Source organism: Caenorhabditis elegans, chromosome V (genome assembly GCF_000002985.6).
Source record: "Caenorhabditis elegans chromosome V".
NCBI classification, from domain to species: domain Eukaryota; kingdom Metazoa; phylum Nematoda; class Chromadorea; order Rhabditida; family Rhabditidae; genus Caenorhabditis; species Caenorhabditis elegans.
The window spans coordinates 13381016-13399242 of NC_003283.11; the positions used below are offsets into that span (position 1 = coordinate 13381016).

Consider the following 18227-nt stretch of genomic DNA (forward strand, 5'->3'; position numbering starts at 1 on the left):
CTTTTGTCATTAAAAATTTGAATCGGCTCTCAAAAATAATTTCATTTTTACCTACTTTTCCACTTTGTTCATGAATTTCTGGAAGATCAAATATGGTGGAAGGTCTCTTCAACTGCAGTACTATTAACAATCTTATCAGTGCTCTCACCATCAGCGCCAGTGATGACAGAGATAAGAAAATTTGCTTGGCTCGATTCAGCTTGTCTTGTCTATTTTTCTTCTCCTACTCAATCGGTGGCTGGTGAAAAATGAATTTGAAATTGATTGGATTCTTGTTTGTTATAGGAACATGTCAGGTAAAAGAGTAAAATACTTTTTGGATCTAATTGTAAAATTATTGGTTTCAGGCCAACTTGTTCAATCTTCCACGTGCTGCCATTCGTCTCACCAGAGAATTTACTGGAATGGACAAGCTCCCAGCTCCAGAAGAACTCGGAGGTGAAGAATATGATATGAAGATTGAGGTCAACAATGTCGTTGAAGAGATGGTTGATGATATGGAAGATAGTAGTGAGGAAGATACCCCATTGGCACGAGTTGTTAATGACGATGATTTATTGTACAAAAAGGTAGGTATATCACTGGAATAATTTTTAGTAAAAATCAATTTTGACAGGGTTTTCATCTCGATTCCCCATTTGAACTGAACAAAAAGGTAAATAAGCCTGTTGTGAGATATCCAAATATAGCTAAAAACAACCAAAAAATTAGAGAAGAAATTGTTTATCCAGCGGATTTTGATGAACACGTTGTCGAAATTTTGGACTCGAGAAAAGAGAGAAAAATCGACTTGTCGCCAATGATCAAGGCCAAGCTGGAAAAGGGATATTATGAGGTTAGCAATGTGAACTTTAAATGTAACCACACATGCGTTTTCAGCCTAATGATGAAGCTCTTGTGGATATGAGCTCAGAGTCAGAAGAGTCTTCAGAAGAATGGGAAGAAGCTCGTCCATACCTCAAATGTGGATGTTTGAAGAAATCTGGAAAAGTTTTCGAATCAAAGACTGCACCAAGAGAATGGGAATCTAGTAGCTTCAAGTCAAACGACCTTCCAACTGGTTGGGACTGGAGAAATGTTAGTGGAGTCAACTATTGCTCTCCAACAAGAAACCAACATATTCCAGTCTATTGTGGATCTTGCTGGGTGTTCGGAACAACTGGTGAGATAAAATAGGTGTCTTCGTGAAGTAGTTTTCATATTATTTCAGGAGCTCTCAACGATCGTTTCAACGTTGCTCGCAAGGGAAGATGGCCAATGACTCAATTGTCGCCACAGGAAATTATTGACTGCAATGGAAAGGGAAATTGTCAAGGTGGAGAAATCGGAAATGTGCTAGAGCACGCTAAGATCCAAGGACTTGTGGAGGAAGGATGCAATGTCTACAGAGCCACAAATGGAGGTGAGAAATTTTAGTTGGATGTAGATGTAGACATTAATCTTGGCAGTTTTATTTTTTTTTATTTTTTCAAAAAAGTTGTTTTAATTTTTCATTCTAACAATGCTCAAATAAATAAAACAATATTTGAAATTCCAGAATGTAACCCATACCATCGCTGTGGATCTTGCTGGCCAAACGAGTGCTTCTCCCTTACCAACTACACTCGTTATTACGTTAAGGATTACGGACAGGTCCAGGGACGTGACAAAATCATGTCTGAAATCAAGAAAGGAGGACCAATTGCATGTGCCATTGGAGCAACAAAGAAATTCGAGTATGAATATGTGAAAGGAGTCTACTCAGAGAAGAGTGATCTCGAATCCAATCATATCATTTCACTCACTGGATGGGGAGTTGATGAGAACGGAGTTGAGTACTGGATCGCCAGAAACAGTTGGGGAGAAGCTTGGGGAGAGCTCGGATGGTTCCGTGTGGTCACTTCAAAGTTCAAGGATGGACAAGGAGATCAGTACAATATGGGAATTGAACGTGATTGTTATTATGCGGATGTTGATGTTTCCAACTTGACTTTCTGAGTGGATAGGAAGATCAATGATCAGATGAAAAATAAATGATATTTATTAGTTTGTTCTGATGACTTGAATAAATTGTTCTGTTGGTTGGGATAGTATTAAAAAATTGAAAAATAATATACAAAATTGAATTTATGCAATTGTGCATGTTGCCGAATGATTCTGATTTGCTTTCGGGTGTCCGTCATGCTTAACAGTTTGTGCATTTTCAATGAAAATCTCTAATTCTTCATAACCCTCGATGCTGTTCACGTTGACATCTGAAAATCACAAATGATTATTTCACTTATTCGTACAACTACAACCGCACCTCTTTCATGATCTGTAATCTCCCAAATGCTCTTTTTCAAGCTTCTCATCAAAAAATATGTCTCCACATCTCCTCGTCCTTTTACATTTATTCTACCTCGAGGACTAAATTCAAATCTTCCAGTTTCCATGGCTTTTGAATACGTCCAGCTACTACATTGTATCTTACCAGCAACACCGAGAGATTCCATTTGAGACGCTAAAGTTACAGTCTCTCCGAATAGACAATAACGTGGCATTTTAGTGCCAACTACTCCGGCAATAATAGTTCCAGAATGAAGTCCAATTCGAAGCAGAAACGGGGTCTTGTTTACAGGGTCCATCACAGAACGGGCTTCCCACATCATTCCCAACGCGACATGGCACATATTTTCTGCATGCTCTGAAGTATAGTCAGGTATTCCAGAGACAGTCATGTAACTGTCTGAAACGGTTTCAACTTTGTAAACACCACGAAGAACCACAATTCTGTCGAGTTTGAAGAAAACTTCGTTGAGAAGCTTCACTATGTTCTTAGGCTGGCACACTGGAATGATTTGTTGAAAAGCAGGAAGATCGCAAAACATGACCGTTGCTTCATACTCGCATGGCTCAAGGTGCTCGCCACTCAATAATTGTTTTGCAATCTTTCTTGGAAGCATGTCTTTGAGTATGGAATCTGTTTTCTGACGTTCTACTTCAAGTTCATGAGTCATCGTTTCAAGTTGCTCGTTGTTAGCCTCCAATTGCAAGCTAGAAAATTAAAATAAGGACTATCAATATGCTTTCAAATTTAAAGGAGAACTCACTTTACTTCTACATCTGAAAGTCTTTGTTGATTGAGAAGTATCAAATCTCGTGTGGCATCGTGTAGTGGCATCGCTGTGAGACGCATTCCAAACTGCATCAGTTCATTGATAGATGTAACATATGGAGAGCAGAGATAAATTATATGTTTTTTCGTTGATAACATCATCATCTGACCCTTCAATTTCAAATGACATCCCTGTGTAAGTTCATTTGATTCTACTTCTTCTTCCATTGCTTCTCTATTAAAGAATTATTTGTACGAAAACAAAAAGCACATTAACTTACACTTCTTGTTCTCTTTCTTCTTTAGTCATCGCATTCATATGTTTCTTTCTTAAAGGTGACGTTTTCACTTGAAGTACAAAAACAGCATTGATAAAATTGCAAATGTTTTCGAAATCCAACGGAATTTGAGGTCGATTTATTTCGAAAATTCTCAAAATCGGAGTTCCAGGTTGCAGAAGTTCATTTGGAATGTGATTGCTATAAATGTTATAGATATCAAAATTAAAACTTGCTCAATTACTAACTAAAGTTCATCTCCACATTGTACCAGACGGCAAGATTCGTCAAGAACAAAGTGATATGGAAGAGCCCTTGAAAAATCTTGAAGTGACACTTTTAAGTTATCGTCAATGATTTCACCAAAATCAGGTTCTACTGAAGTAAGAGCACTCGTGGTTGAAGTATCAGAGTCACGACGAGGCTCTTCCACATTCTGAAATAATTTTTTTATGGTTTATTTATAAACATTACAAAGAGTGGACAAACAAAGTTGGTTAGAGATCCTTTACCGAGATTTGGTTCAGTGAGTAAGTTTTTACCTTTATGAGAAAAATGACGTGTTCTTCAACTCTTTCTCCATTATTCATATGAACACTCCTCTGAGTTCTTCCTTGAACCACAAGACTGATATCTAAGTTGAATACCAATTTAGCAACTTCCTTAACAACCCCCTTCACAATATGATAAAGTCCAGGGCGACCAGTGAAATAATGAAGCATCAATGTTCCATCTGGGTTCTCCTCACAGCGAAATGATGGTCCTCGAAGATTTGCTTTATAGACAACATGGTCAATGAAATAGTGAAGACTGTCAAGATTATCCAGGAATCCTTTCAGATTTGGACTCATACTTCGGACCAATTCATCCCATCCAATCTCCATGGAATATGTTATCAAAAATCCTCCATACATCTCCCAAATTTGATCTTTTGTCACTTCTGAAAATATCGATATTCGAAATTCAATTTTGATGTACGAAACATACTCAAGACGATTGAAACACTGTCCACAAGAACATACGTGTCTGTATCCGAATAATAATGGTTGACAATATTTTCTTTCCCGTTTTCAAATCCAGATCGCTCACTGGAAATGTTTTATTCATTGTAAAACCATGATTTTAATTGTAATTGAAGTATTGAAACTCGAAAAAGTATATAGTAATCAAATAATTTTTATCTTGAAACTTTTGAAACTCACAGAACTTGCAACCACACATCTTCACCATATTTTCGAATAACAAGTTGTCGAATACTTTCATGAATGAAACCAAACTGAAACAAGTTATGAAAGTAATAATTTCTTTAACAGAAGAACACTTTCGCCAATTATTGAATTCTATAAAATATAGTGCGGAATTAATTTCCGCTTTAGAATATTCTAAGTTTTAAACGGACGAATTCTACACATAAACTCAAATTAAATACGGGATATTGAAAGGACTGTTTTCTTTTCAATTTTATTAGAATCTTACCATTTTGAGAAGTTTTTTGAACAGCTGCAGAGAGGAATCTACTCTCGTGAAATGAAATGAATCTATCAAACATTAAATGAAATCGCGTGCCTACCAAATTATGAATATTCTAGTTGCTGTGAAGACCCCGTATCGTGAATTGTTCATGATACTACCACGATACTGGGCGGTCATATGTTCGACTTTCTATTCCTTGTAAACAAATTCAAACATTTTTTTGAGAAAATTGTTCATCTTAAAATGAGAATAAAAGTCTTTTCATAAAATGATGGCAAATCAATAGAAAAATTGTTTCCTATTTTGTGGATAAGGATGTTGGCAAAAATTATATATTTAGAGTAGCACCTGAGTAGATAAAAAGTAGAAATTTGAAGAGGAAAGAAAGAATAAAGGGAACAAGGAAATAAGCCGGGAGAAAACAAGAGGATTTTGTGAAATGTGTGTGGACCTAGCGAGAGATACAAACAATTGGTAATGGTAGGGGGTTTTCTAAACATAAAAATCTCTGAGAAGCTAACTAGACGGTTTGTTGCTAATCACAAAACATGGCACTGGTCATCGTTGGGGGAGAGAAAGATTAGAGCAAGAAATGAACAGAAGAGATGAAAGATGACGTGGCAAAAGAAACGTCATGAGCATACGGAGTTGAAACGTGGAATGAGATATGTTGATGGACCGAGACAAAATCGTTGCCTTTGTCAAAATGTATCAGAATACGATGACAGATTGAATAGTTGATAAAACGGAAAGTTAAAAATTGAGCATTTTAGATGAAAACCTTTAATAGAAATTTTAGAGAATATTTACAAAAGCATTGGTGGGGGTGGAGGTGGTGGTTGGAAGTTATTTCCATTGGAATATCCTCCCATTGAAGATGAACTGGATGCTAACGATTCAAGAAGAGCACCAGTTTCCGAGTTGAGAATGTTCTTGAAATCAATTGATTCGCTCTGAAAAAGAAACAATATTCATCTTTGATGTACATTTTTTATTGACAATGAGAGAAAATTGTCTTAATTTTGTCAAGATTTTCAATTTTTTTAAAATCAATTTTTTGTTTAATTTACAAATGAAAGCATCCATTCCCTTTAACTACCTCATTTTTGTTTTCATTCGAAACACTCAAGAATTCTACAGTATCTAAATGAGCTTCCGGTCTTTTAACTTCAGTATAGTTTATCAACAAAACCTATAGTACAAAATTGATTAGTTAGTACTACTCGGCTACTAGTTTTTACGTTTTTGTGGCAGGTAAACAACTTTTTTCAAGTAGACTGTATTTTACATTTGAAAGAATCATGTGTGGTTTGTTTCTGTTAATTAGTCGGGATAAAGGCAAAATTTTTGAAAAAAAAGAGTAGGCTAGGACATCAAATTTCAGAGTTTACAGAAATATTGAACATTAAGGATAATTTTTTGATGGCATGAGGTCATACGAGTTTTACTGTTAGACTTCAGTAAATGAACACGTCACTGAATAATGGATTTCCCGAAATTTTCGTAGGTCGAAAAGAAAGACCTTCTGAATACAAGTCAGTCAAACGGAAATTTGGAATTTTAATAACAACTTTCAGGATAAATTAATTATCCAGCTGAAATTTTTTTTTGCATTTAAAATTTTAAATTTAAACAATTCACTAACAAAAAAAACAAACCTCTTCTGTGTTGTTTTCCTTCTTCTTTCGTGGCTTCCTTCCTCTCGAGGAGTTTGCTTTATGAGCTGCCAATCGTTCCTGTAGCCGATCTCCACTGATTCCAAGATTCGAAGCTCGCATTCCTTCCAACTTTTGATCCCATTCTGAAAAAAGTAACCGTTTGGGTCGATCTCGATACTATTACCTTTCAAACTTTTAAATTCAGGCTGCGGATGGCACGTGTTTAAATGACGTTTCATGTTTCCCTTGTACACTGTCACAAAATCACAATCTTCGCAGATATAGGCATCTTGAAGTACTGCAGTTTCTGTTGATGTTCTTTCTGTGTTCTCGAGCATTGGTGTCGGGTATGGTTCGTATGCGGAATTGGAATATTCTCCTGGAGAGCACAAGTCTGAAGAGTTGGCTCCATAGAATGAGGAAGATGGAGGTGAAATTTTTGGTGAATTCATCATTCCACCACTCATTGAAGAAGAATCATGATCATTGTATTCATGTTGATACATTTCATTTTGTTCCTTCTTTACCTTCTTTTTTGGAGATTGTTTTTCATGAGCTTCAACTCGATGCCTTTTCATTGGCTCTGCACTCTTTCGACACTGATTTATATGTCTTCTGATGTTTCCTTTGTAATGACTAATAAATCGATCACAAAACGGGCAAACTGGTGACATTCCATCGGCTCCGGTGGTTATTGCTCCAGACTTGATAGCTGCATCAGTACCAGGGATCGGTGGATTCACACCTTGCGCAAGGGCATCTAAATAGTTTCTGCCAATTATTTCACGACACTTCTCATTTCGTCCAATGTGCCCCGTGAGACTTCGACGTGATGGATAGACACCTCGACAAGCCATACACATCACGCGTTCTTCGTCACCGCTTTCGAGATCAGTGTTGTTTAGATCAATCCCGAGTGGTGGAGTTCCTGAGCCAGCGGATCCAGATGACGTCAAAGCGGGACTATTCAGAGAATTCTGAAAATGGTATATTTAGCAATATATACAGGAAAATAAATATTTCTCTTTGATGTCCTACAATCCGACAATCTAAACTATGTAGTTAAATTAGATTTATCAAAATTTACATCAAATATCATAAAACAAATATCGTAGAAATATACCATTCCCATATTTTTATGTATTATTTCTAGAGATAATTTAATAAAAGCTTAGTCAACTTTTCCAGCTACATAGCCTTATTTCAGTCTCTTTTTACAACTTATTGCTTGGTTTCTGTTAGAGATTTCATTTAAAAAAATTTAACTACAGTGCTGTAGAAAAAATCAAATATTTTGTCAGCTCACTTATTGATTAAAAAAAAATTTTCAAGATATGATCTGCAGAAGATGAGCAATGCAACAAGCTAACACTTTTTAATTATAAAATTTCAAATGAAAACTCACATCGTCTGAGGGTGAAACAGTTGCAGCTGAAACAGAATTATTCCTTAATGTTTCTGCGCTACTGTTACTGGTGCTTCTATGCACTCCATTCGTAGATTTTTGTGTCGCCGGTCGAAGTGGTTCAGGTCGAAGAACTTGTTGTTGTAATTGTTGTTGTACATTACTTGCTTGTGCAACTTGAGCAGCCAATATAAGCTGTTGAGTATTTGGTACACCGGACAGAGATGGAGCATAAAATTGTTGGCCAGCGGCATAACCGGATGTCCTTGGATAATATGGACTTGAATTTGTAGAAAGCCCTGGTACTGTTGGCATGTAACCTGTCGCAGTGGCACGGTAAGCATATGGTGGATCAAATCGTACTGGAGGATCATAGGAATTACCAACCAATGGTTGAATTTGGGGTTGCTCGAAAAGAACTGATTGAGATAATTGCTTTCCAGACCATTGTTCTGGATAGACAGAATGATCACTCAACATCGCATACGTGGATCCAAACAGTTCTGATGTTCCTGTAACGGCTGACGACGACGTTTGAGCGTGCCAAGGTGAGAAGGATTCAATCTGTTGACCAGACATTTTCCCCTGAAAAATGTTCAATTATTATACTTCACAATGACCTAGATCAGTATTTTTGTACTCTTGTATGCCTCAAAAGTACTCGAGTCTGAGAAGGTGTCGCGCGAGAGGTACAAGTGGCTACTGATTCTGTGGGAAGATAAGGGAACCAGTAAACAGTATGGATGGTTCGGAGAACATAGAGAAAAATAATTTAGGTAGAGAAGGGGAAGATTAATGAATCAACCAGAGGAGAGTAAATCAGACGTGATAAAAAGTGATCATGGAAATGATTGGAGGGTCGATGGAAAGAAAGCTGCGTTGATTGGGGGGAGCGCAATGTGGTGGACACTAAAGATAAGGAGAAGTTTGAGAAATTGAGTTTAATAAAAAATTCGTGAGCTTTAAAAGAAAAAAATGAGACAGACTAATAATGTAGTTTAGTGCTTCAGAAGTATAATCTCGGCAATTCCCGGCAGCTTCTTCCCCAAGTTTGGACCTTTTCAGCTTCTTACCCAACTCTTGCCAACTTCTAACCCAGAGTATGCCCAAGTCTTACCCAACTTCAACAATTCTAGTGTAAACTCCCTCGCCCGTGTCTTGCCCAAGTCTTAGCCAAGTCTTGGCAACTCCTTATAAATGTTTTTATTTTTTGGGCAAGGCTTGGGTAAGAAGTTGCGAAGCTTTGGGTAGGAAGCTGGCGGCAAACGCCGAGAAGATGTGAAATCTATTGAATTTGAACCTTTCCAGCAAATATATGACAGATCTTTAAATTTTTAAATCCAGAATACAAAAATAATCAGAAACATCCTGTTTCCTAAAATAAAAAGTAATTACTCGGAAAGCTCGTACGTGTTCTGGTCTAGATTGATCTTGCTATAAAATAGTTAATGATTTTTAGAAAATTATCACAAAATTAATTGGGCCTTTGGAATTTGTAATAGAAAAACTTACGTAGTATCCGTACCCCAAAGCTTGATAACCATTTAAAAAAAAACAAACGTGGCCTTATTCACAAATTTAGAAATGGTAGTTTTTAAGCTTTCATGAATTTTGAAATTTAAAAAAATTATTAACATTCAAATTCAAGCAGCTGAATTTTTATTCTCAAACACGTATAACAAAACTTCCAGAACTATGGAAAAACTACTAACCGCTCTAGAACTTTTTTCGAAAATTTGCATATACAATTTAAGTTCTATCACTATTATCATAATCCGGTGGCCTCTATAGTCACAAAAATAAAAAGTAAAAGTTGGAAGTTTGGAAATTCCAACTGGTCACAAGACAACGCTCGTAAATCAAACTTTTTCATGAAAAAAGAGAAAACCGAGAGGGGGACAAAAGGTCAAATTAACTTTTAATGCTTAAGATGGCGGCGGTCGAAGCTAATTTGCCGGAGAAATATATGACAGCGAATGGTCTATGAATGTTCTGGAATTTCGACTTAAAAAAAGTAAAAAAGCTAATGAAAAATTTTGTTGAAATATAGAAACTTTCATGTAAGGTAAGAAAAATCGTAGTAGTAGTAACCCGTAGTAAGTGGAGACGTAGAGAGGAGAATGTTGCGAGATGGTATCACATTTCCTTACCCTAACGATGCATGCTATCGGTTCAAGGTCTTCCTGTGCCTCCTACAACTACCCACATACCTACAGTATTCTTTCTTGGAGACTTAGAGACGTTATGGGGGAGCGCCACGGCTCTTCTCTTCCCTCCCACCACTTGTCTGATGTTTTATCAGTGCAATGGACATTGGGGCACCCAAGGTTAATGGGCGGAGCTTTTGGAATGATTGGACCTATGACCGTATCCTTCAGTGTAGGTTAGTGAGTTCATACCTTATTATTCAAATCATTCAAGTTTTCAGCCACTTTTGTGTTGTTATTGTCGTTGCTGGTGATAATGGGTGGTTTGAGCATGCAACTCCCTGTAAGATTATGATCATTTTCTATCATCTCTTTCAGGAGAGAAGACGGAGGTGAAGAAAATGGGAAAGAAAAAAACGAGGGAAAGGGTCAAGAAAGGGATAGAGGGAGGAAGATAAAAGAGAGACTAAAATATAAAGAGAAATAGAGGAAGAGTGACCAATTTGAAAATGAAAGGGAAAGGAGAAATGGGAGGAAAAGAGAAGAAGAAGGAAAAACACAGATGATGAACTTTTTCCGATTTTCCCACGGTATCCTCTCTCTGTTCTTTTGTCAGAATTTTTTAAAGGAAAAGTAGCTTCTGGTAGTTTCTAGCTCTTGCCCCATGCTTTCAATAACCAAATCAGTCGTCCGAATTGCATGGCGAAGGGCTCCGGATGTAGATGTAGCGTCGAAGTCTTCTACAAGCCCCTCCCGAAAACTAAATTTGTGTTAGACGCTCGATGTGTATGCGGGCTCTTGTTGAGACGAACAAACTCACTTATTTGACATTTTGTTCCATGCCATCCGCTAGTCTCCACCACCAGCAATAGAAGCAACAGAAGCAACAGCAGTCACCACACTCTCCCTCCAACAATATTTTTTACAGTAGTCTAGTCAAACGGAAGGGGACGAAAAATCGTCGATCTCCGTCGTGAAAAGGTGAAACATTTCGCGCAAAGTCATGGTGTGTGTGTGGACACAACCGACTGGTCACATGAAATGTGAAAAGCCATAGAAATTCAAGGTTGAAGTTAAGTTAGCGACATTGGATAGTTTTGCTGCTATTCTCACTGCTTCTACTGGTCAAACAAAAAGCAAAGAATCGCCGCGCTAATCACGCAATATTTAAGACCTTGAAAAACTATATTTTTTGCGAGAAAATATCCTTGAAGCACGTAGTTTTGAAACAAAGGTTCCTACTGTACTGGAATCGGATATTTTTCATTTAAATTAGGGAAAAAATTTAATGAAAAAAATATTTGGAATATTGTTGAAAATTTGTTTTTTATTAAAATTTTATAAAATAAAAAAACATCTATGATTTTAGGTTTTGATTTTACTCGGGTTGGGAATTGTCATTTAATTTTTCTCTTACACTCTCTTTGAACAATATGCTCAAATTCAATTTCACGGAAGAATTTTTTTCAGTTTTTTACCGAATCATTGATATAAAACAGAACATGGCCTGAATGTGCCATATTGAAGCTCTTGCTCAACATTTTCTGGGTATATCAAATGTATGGCACAAATTATTTCTGGTTTGGGTTCATCTCTATGCTTTGCGGTAATTGGAGAGGTCAGATTATAATGCGCATGTGGTGGTTCACTGTCACATTGGCTACACCTGTCTAAGTACCTTCATATTTATAAAATCAGATTTTTGATGCTCAGAGCGGTGGTTTTAATCAGAAAAAGAATTTGAAAAAATAATAGATTGGGCCAGCATTTATCCACATAACCTCGGTCAATTAAGGTTTGCAAAAAAGTTTTTAGTTCTATGATGCTTTCATTTTCACTTGAGCTATATAAGTTCACTTAAAACTAAAACGTCTACATTAATATTAAGTTATTATTAAGGTACATAATATTAAGGTACAGAAAATTTTGAATTTTCAAAACTTCGAGGAAGTTTCAAAAATTCAAGAAATTGTGAAAGCTGTTCGAACTGTGAAACATAAAGTTCAATTCGTTTGAAAAATCGCTACATCGTTTGTGGAACCGGTTTGTCCCCCTGATGTCCACCATCTTTTCCTTCTTTCTTTGAAACTAACCATAAAACCTACTCGCAATCCAATCAAAATTCGAAACACTTCAGGACATGCGTTCACAAAGAGATAGACAATGAAAAAACAACAAATATGATGAAAAAAGATGATCATGATAGAAGGAAAGAGGAAGATATTTTGAAGAGTACGTGTTGGATACGGGGTAAATGAGGGTACGGGAAGGTGGTTGGGGGATAACCGGGGAGGAAAATTGAGGCAGTTGGCAACATTGAGAGGTCCCTATGGGAAGGGACACACACGGGAGGGAGATACAAGAGTGAGAGAGATACGAGGAAGATACGAGTCAATCGGACAGACCGACGCAACAGTTGCATTCGGAGAGGCCAACGTCGACCCGATGCGACGTCGACGGTGGTGATGGTGGCTGCGGCGGCGGCGACGACGGCGGTAGCTGTTGCTGCAGTAGCAATCGAGGGGCATGTAGTGATAGTGAGACAGACAATCTATTCGGACGTGTTAGAATGCTAGTTGGCGAAAGAGCGGCGACGATTGGGACGAGTGTGGGGCCCGAAGGATGAACGACATGGCGAGAATCAGAGAAAACGGCCCCATGGCGTCGTTGTAACACAAACCGCACACACTCACACACTCACACACACACACACACACATACACACAGAACTACGCACGACACGGATGATGGCGTTGGAATTGATAGGATAAGTTAAGGGTTGATGGATTCGTTACGGTAGATGGTTCTTTGATCAAGTGTTTTAGTCTGAACGAGTGTCACGTAACGTTGACCAACTTTTTTAATATTTACATCAACTGTTTCTAGATCCATCAGAATTGGTTTCAGAAGTTTCCTGAATCCAGATTTTTTCTTGCTCTTTTTAGATTTTCATCAAAATTGTAACAAACGTTTACTGCAAAGTTTTAAATTGCACAGGCTGGAAAAGAGAATGATTCAATTTGAATTTGTATTGTGTTACAAATCATTGAATCAACATTTTACCAAAAACGATTCTCTAGCAACACCAAACGATTTTATGAAGTTTGTCACTAATTCTTAAACTTTTCTGCCGTCACCATATCCTCGATTGTTTTTTTTAAGTAGTTCATTTTTAGTTTGATACGGTATATCTAGAAACTAAAAGTTCAAGCTTCATTAAAATGTGCTTGAAACACGGAATAAAAAAAAAGGTTTAGGAAAAACTCTCAGTCCTAAAATAGTACAAAGAAAAATACTGATTTTAAATAAAAACTAATCAAATGGATTTAATAATTTTCACGCCTATAAAAACTAGAAAATTGATGTAAATTAGAACCACAAAAAAAGATTATAACTGGTAAAACGATTCCAGACCTAATTTTCTGCATTTTACCAGAAAATGACTCAAAAAGTTTACAACCGAATCAGAACTCATAAAATGTGTAAATTTCAAAAAGGAATTCAAATTTTAAACTTCTCTAAAATTTACCAAAAATCAGATAACTGATTGAGCCAAATGACCACTCCATGAAAATTCTATCGAAAAATACGAGCGGATTAGCTAAATGCTAAGCCAATTCAGCTGTCCAGTAATTTTTTATTTTACGTTTTACAAATACTACTTGCAGGAAATTTTAGATTGCAGGTTTTCGAGAAGGACACTGCTTTGAAGATGAATTTTATAATATTGATTTTAAGAAGACCTCACCAGCATTGAAATAATAAACACACAAAAATAAACTCACGAGACGCGTTTCTCACACTCACTCACTCGCACACCAACTCTCGTAAAAGTACAGCGCTGAAAATTGAAACGGAAATTAGAAATTTCTGAAAATCTGAATTCCGGCGGAAGTCTGCTATAAAAAACTTGCAGATTGGAATAAAAACTATATGAAAAGTCAGAAACATTCAATATTTATACATATGAGCCGCACATCTATGATTGGCTTGTTAAGGTTTTTGAGTGTAGGGGACGTAGTGGAGAGGGGACTTTGGAGAGACACGGGGCGGACCACTGATGCATAAATTGGCTTTGACTCGCGCGCCGCCGCAGGGCTCGTTTTCCAGGCGGACCTGTCACTCAACCTTCATGTTCAGGCAGGTTCTCCAAAAAAGAGCCAATGGAGTCACCTAGTAGTGCTATTTGGTAAGATGATGGATAAGCTTTAGGACCAAAGAAAGGATGAGAAGGGGGCAATGTATTGACAGGTTGTCAAATTGTCAAAAATTGAGAATAAAAGACCTCGTGCCGCATCGATGAATTTTGTTTCGGTAACTCCATGAATTGAATTATGATGATCGATGCAATAATTTAAAGTTAATAATTTGCCTTTTGAGTCAATTTATATTACTTTCAGAGTAGTGGGAGACTTCAACGCGGAGAAGTTTTCAGGGAGAAGAGGAGCAGAAAATGCTAGGGACCCACAAAAGTTGTAAAGCATAGAACCAGGTGGCATGTCGTAAAAGCCAGCTGTGCGCATGCGAGTGTGTGTATCTCAAAGGATACCTGCAGAAGTTTTCAAAAAAATCTTTAAAGTGAACAGGTAACACTATTAAGATGAACAAAATATGATATAAGGGGTGTGGTGTTCCAACTTCAGAAAAATTCGGTTGTTTTCGTACAATGGACACAGTACGCACTCTTGTGACTAATCAGACAGACAACAATTCTCATTAGTCATTCACTTCCAAAAGAAGGTGAAAAATTTCAAAACTTCAAAGTTGCGAATTGAAAATAGAAAAATGTCGTATTTTCTTAAAAATCTGAAACGGTATTTTGAAGACAAAAAATTATTTCCATTGTAGATCTCTCGATGATTTCCGACATTTTTATAGCTAATAATTCCAAATTTCAGAGTGTTTTTGTATGACGTAAAAGCCGAAATTTTTGAAATGTCACAAACTAGACTTAATGATCGTTTTTGTAAACGATTACATTAAAAAAAAACTGATTGACAAAAAATATATTCTTCCTGTGAATTTTGATGAACTTTATAACGCTTACAGTTTACCTTTAGAATATAAATATTTTTTAAAAATAAAAAAAAATAATTTTGTTACATTTCTGAGCCATTTACAAAATTGGAATTAAATCGAATCGAATTTAATTTCTAGTTAAATATTTTACGAGATATTGAAGGTATTTTTTGCAGAAACACTGATGAGTCGTTGAGAGGCTTAGGGAGATTAGTCTTTGTAGATATTCTTATCAAGACCACAGATTACAGAATTTCTTCACATGAGCCGTCAGGTCTACACTTTTGGGGTAACTGGGTTGGCGATAAAATGGAAATTTTTCAAAATATGTGGGACAAATTGTTAGAAAAGGGCTTGGATAGAAGGACCATTGGAGCCCCGGGGCTGCTCCATCGTAGAGCAGCCAAAACCAATTTGCGCCCATCTGCTCTAATACATACATATAGACAGCATCCCCCTCCTCTTCGTTTTGCCCAATGCCCATCCCCATACACACATACGCATACACAGAAGCGAAGAAGGGGACACATCTTATGCGACAAGGAGGGCATCTTTCGACAAGTGCGGGAAGGGGACACGGGACGGCGGGTGCACACACTCATAGGCGGACGGACGGACAGGGGCCTCCCCTCGCGTTTAGACGCAAACACTTGCGGAAGCCTAAGAGTAGAATGAGATGTTGGAAAAAAAGCAAAAGCAAAAGAATAACGATGAAGAAAAAACACCCGAAAAATGAAGTATTCGGGAATTCGTTCCGAACGTCATCTGTTGTAGCGTGACTCGACACGGAAAACCAGAGCAGGAAATATATTGAAGGTGTTGAGATCGGGGATCTAAAAAATAAATATGAGTTGTTTAAAAATATAGAAAATGACGATATAGGTATGCGAAACCTTGATTGACCAAAATTTATAAATTCCGAAAGAAATTGTTTACACATTTGAATTTTAAGGTGATTATTTGAGTAAATTTCAGGATACGTAGACAAACAGAGCCACTAAATTTCTTGCTCACCTTTGAACGCATATATCTCAAATGATATTGGAGATATCGAAAAATTCAGAAATGTTAAGCATAGAAAATGATTTGACAAATATTTTCTCAGTTAAAGTGTTTTTACGCAAATCAAAGTCCTCCAAGGTATGAGCTGTCAAGTCAAGAAATTGGGTGCCGCACTAATAGAGAATATACAATAAATGAAAATAATTTGAACTGATAAAATATTTGGAGCACAAACCGAACAGGAAAATTATATATATTATTTATTCTGCAGTCACACTATGTATTAGTTTTCAAACAATGTGCCGTACTTTTTATTCATATTTACTATTATCAAATATAGTTTAAAAAACGAAAAAAAAAAATATTTGAGGCAAAACAAAAAATTGAGATATGAGCTCAAAGAAAAGCAATGGAAAATACCTTAGCTAACTTTTGAAAAGTTGCCAAATATTCTGGATTTTATTCCAAATTTTGATCCAAATGTCTACATACAGAAAAAAAGATAAAAGGCTTCTAAACGTGTTGACCTACTCTCTAACAACTCAATTCATCATAGACTTTGGTTTAACATTACAAAGAAAAAAGCTAAAGGAGCATGAGAGGGAAAGAAGGATCATATTCCTTCAGGCAACTTTGAGACACGACGCTCTCAATGAAAAGGGTCCCGCACATTCACCTATACACTTTTTCTCGCCTTCTCAAAAAGTGCAAGAAGAGGGGGAATGATTAGAGATTGAAAAAAAAAAGAAAATACAAGAAGAATCTCGAAGAAATAAGTGAAAAAAGGTGTGAACAAGTGAACCACATGGATGAATCCGAAGGGTTCCCACTGCTTTTCGTTCACCACATAAAACAAAATCATATTGCCTATGGGCACTTCACCTCTTCAGAGCGTTTCTCATCGCTGAACGCAATAATTGCTGCTCGTCTTTTGCTGCTCTCTATAGCACACATTGCTGTTTTGTTTTTGAATTTTGATGATTCAGGTTTCAGAAAAAAATGAGTATAGCATTCGATGAAAGTGGTATAGAAACAAGGTAATTATGTTGACGTTGTGGAAACTGTATACCTCAAAGTACAAAGAAAACCGCAATTAAATATTTTACAGGATTAATTAAGTGTCTACATAAGAGAATAAAAACTTCAGGTAAGATGATTCAAGTCGTTTTGAAAAAGTAGCATTTCCAATTACGAAATTTGCAAAAAATGTAATGCAACTTTTTCAAAAAACAAATTCCATGAGAACCGTTGTCAGGAAACAATGCAAAAAAATTTCAGAGCAAAATGAATCAAAAACGTTTTTTGTTTCCGCAAGTTGTAGACTTATAGTTAGGTGTGCCGCAAATCTACGAGAAAGTTAAGGGTGTGTACACCAAAGAAGAACGGGTCATTCCGCGTGGAGCGCATTCTTTGATCTGATTGCCAATTCATTGGACAACTACCGCGAAAACGGACGGTAGAAAAGAAAACGAAACAAGTTTGATTTTGCCGTGTATTAGCATACTGTGCGAGACGAGGAAATAGTACAGATTCTGAAACTGCGGAAAATTGTGAAAAAAAGAAAACAGAAGAGGAACGCGCGCGCGCACGTTGTACAGTTCTATTTTGATTTTGATTTCAACAAGTGCAACAAGTGTACACTCAAAATTGCGCGTCTTCCCGCCTGAAAAAGAGTATGACTAATATCTGACTTATTATTTGAAAGTTTTATGTATAAAACTGAAAGTTAGTTTAAATTTTAGAAATGGGTTTTTTTTCAAATGAAATACTAGAATTAAATATTGGAATTTTGTAAAATATTCAAAGCTCCATACTCTACTTACGGGTAAAAACAAAACGAGTTGTGTTGACTGAATGTGGCGGGGGAAAAAGGAAGAGGATGGTCCCAGGAGAGCGATACCAAAATAATTTCGAAACGAAATCCATATGTGGCCTTCGCCAATAGTAAGTAAGGGTGGTTGGGTGTGTGGACCTATTTCCTATATGCACATGTGCGCTTCACTATAATTGGTGTACCTCGAGCGGCATCGGGTCCGGCATCGGTCGGGCACATTGAAATTTATATCGCTTTGGATAAGAGAAAAGTGGAGCTGTGGATGGCTATAAAATAAAATGAGGTTGGCCGGATTACTGTTGTTTTTCAAAAATGAGAAAACTTCTAGGATGAAG

General features: G+C 36.8%; 3 protein-coding genes across 6 annotated transcripts; 1 reads left to right on the top strand and 2 right to left on the bottom strand.

Moving 5' to 3' along the window:
• The first annotated feature begins 173 nt into the window (after positions 1 to 173).
• Positions 174 to 2062, top strand: cpz-2 (cathepsin X). The gene is made up of 6 exons (NM_073917.7): positions 174 to 296; positions 348 to 569; positions 617 to 835; positions 880 to 1162; positions 1211 to 1402; positions 1538 to 2062. The coding sequence occupies exons 1-6, from the start codon at positions 249 to 251 to the stop codon at positions 1975 to 1977; spliced, it is 1404 nt and encodes a 467-aa protein (NP_506318.1). The 5' UTR covers positions 174 to 248; the 3' UTR covers positions 1978 to 2062.
• Positions 2004 to 4883, bottom strand: gcy-34 (Soluble guanylate cyclase gcy-34). Its single transcript, NM_073918.6, has 9 exons — positions 4831 to 4883; positions 4557 to 4630; positions 4342 to 4442; positions 3897 to 4294; positions 3603 to 3790; positions 3358 to 3555; positions 3072 to 3311; positions 2285 to 3015; positions 2004 to 2234 (listed from the first exon to the last, which is right to left on the bottom strand). The coding sequence occupies exons 1-9, from the start codon at positions 4831 to 4833 to the stop codon at positions 2107 to 2109; spliced, it is 2061 nt and encodes a 686-aa protein (NP_506319.1). The 5' UTR covers positions 4834 to 4883; the 3' UTR covers positions 2004 to 2106.
• A 163-nt stretch (positions 4884 to 5046) lies between these two features.
• On the bottom strand, positions 5047 to 10380 carry somi-1 (Zinc finger protein somi-1; the record flags this gene model as incomplete). 4 transcript variants are annotated; one of them, NM_001373144.3, is made up of 5 exons in its annotated part: positions 5047 to 5780; positions 6486 to 6628; positions 6670 to 7462; positions 7891 to 8475; positions 10290 to 10380. In NM_001373144.3, 5 exons carry the CDS (start codon positions 10368 to 10370, stop codon positions 5634 to 5636), a joined length of 1749 nt encoding a protein of 582 aa, NP_001360520.1. The 4 variants fall into 4 exon arrangements, with proteins under 4 accessions (NP_001360520.1, NP_506320.3, NP_001379322.1 ...); NM_073919.7 differs by having other exon boundaries at positions 5052 to 5780; positions 6679 to 7462; positions 10290 to 10378; NM_001392639.1 differs by lacking the exon at positions 10290 to 10380 and having other exon boundaries at positions 5052 to 5780; positions 6679 to 7462.
• Positions 10381 to 18227: the final 7847 nt, after the last annotated feature.

Coding starts and splice junctions, on each gene's coding strand:
- cpz-2 (NM_073917.7), top strand. CDS start 249: ATGAATTTGAAATTGATTGGATTCTTGTTTGTTATAGGAACATGTCAG. Junction 836..879: donor TGGAAAAGGGATATTATGAG/GTTAGCAATGTG, acceptor ATGCGTTTTCAG/CCTAATGATGAAGCTCTTGT. Junction 1,163..1,210: donor CTGGGTGTTCGGAACAACTG/GTGAGATAAAAT, acceptor ATATTATTTCAG/GAGCTCTCAACGATCGTTTC.
- gcy-34 (NM_073918.6), bottom strand. Junction 4,295..4,341: donor CAGTGTTTCAATCGTCTTGA/GTATGTTTCGTA, acceptor CGATATTTTCAG/AAGTGACAAAAGATCAAATT. Junction 2,235..2,284: donor GATTACAGATCATGAAAGAG/GTGCGGTTGTAG, acceptor TGTGATTTTCAG/ATGTCAACGTGAACAGCATC.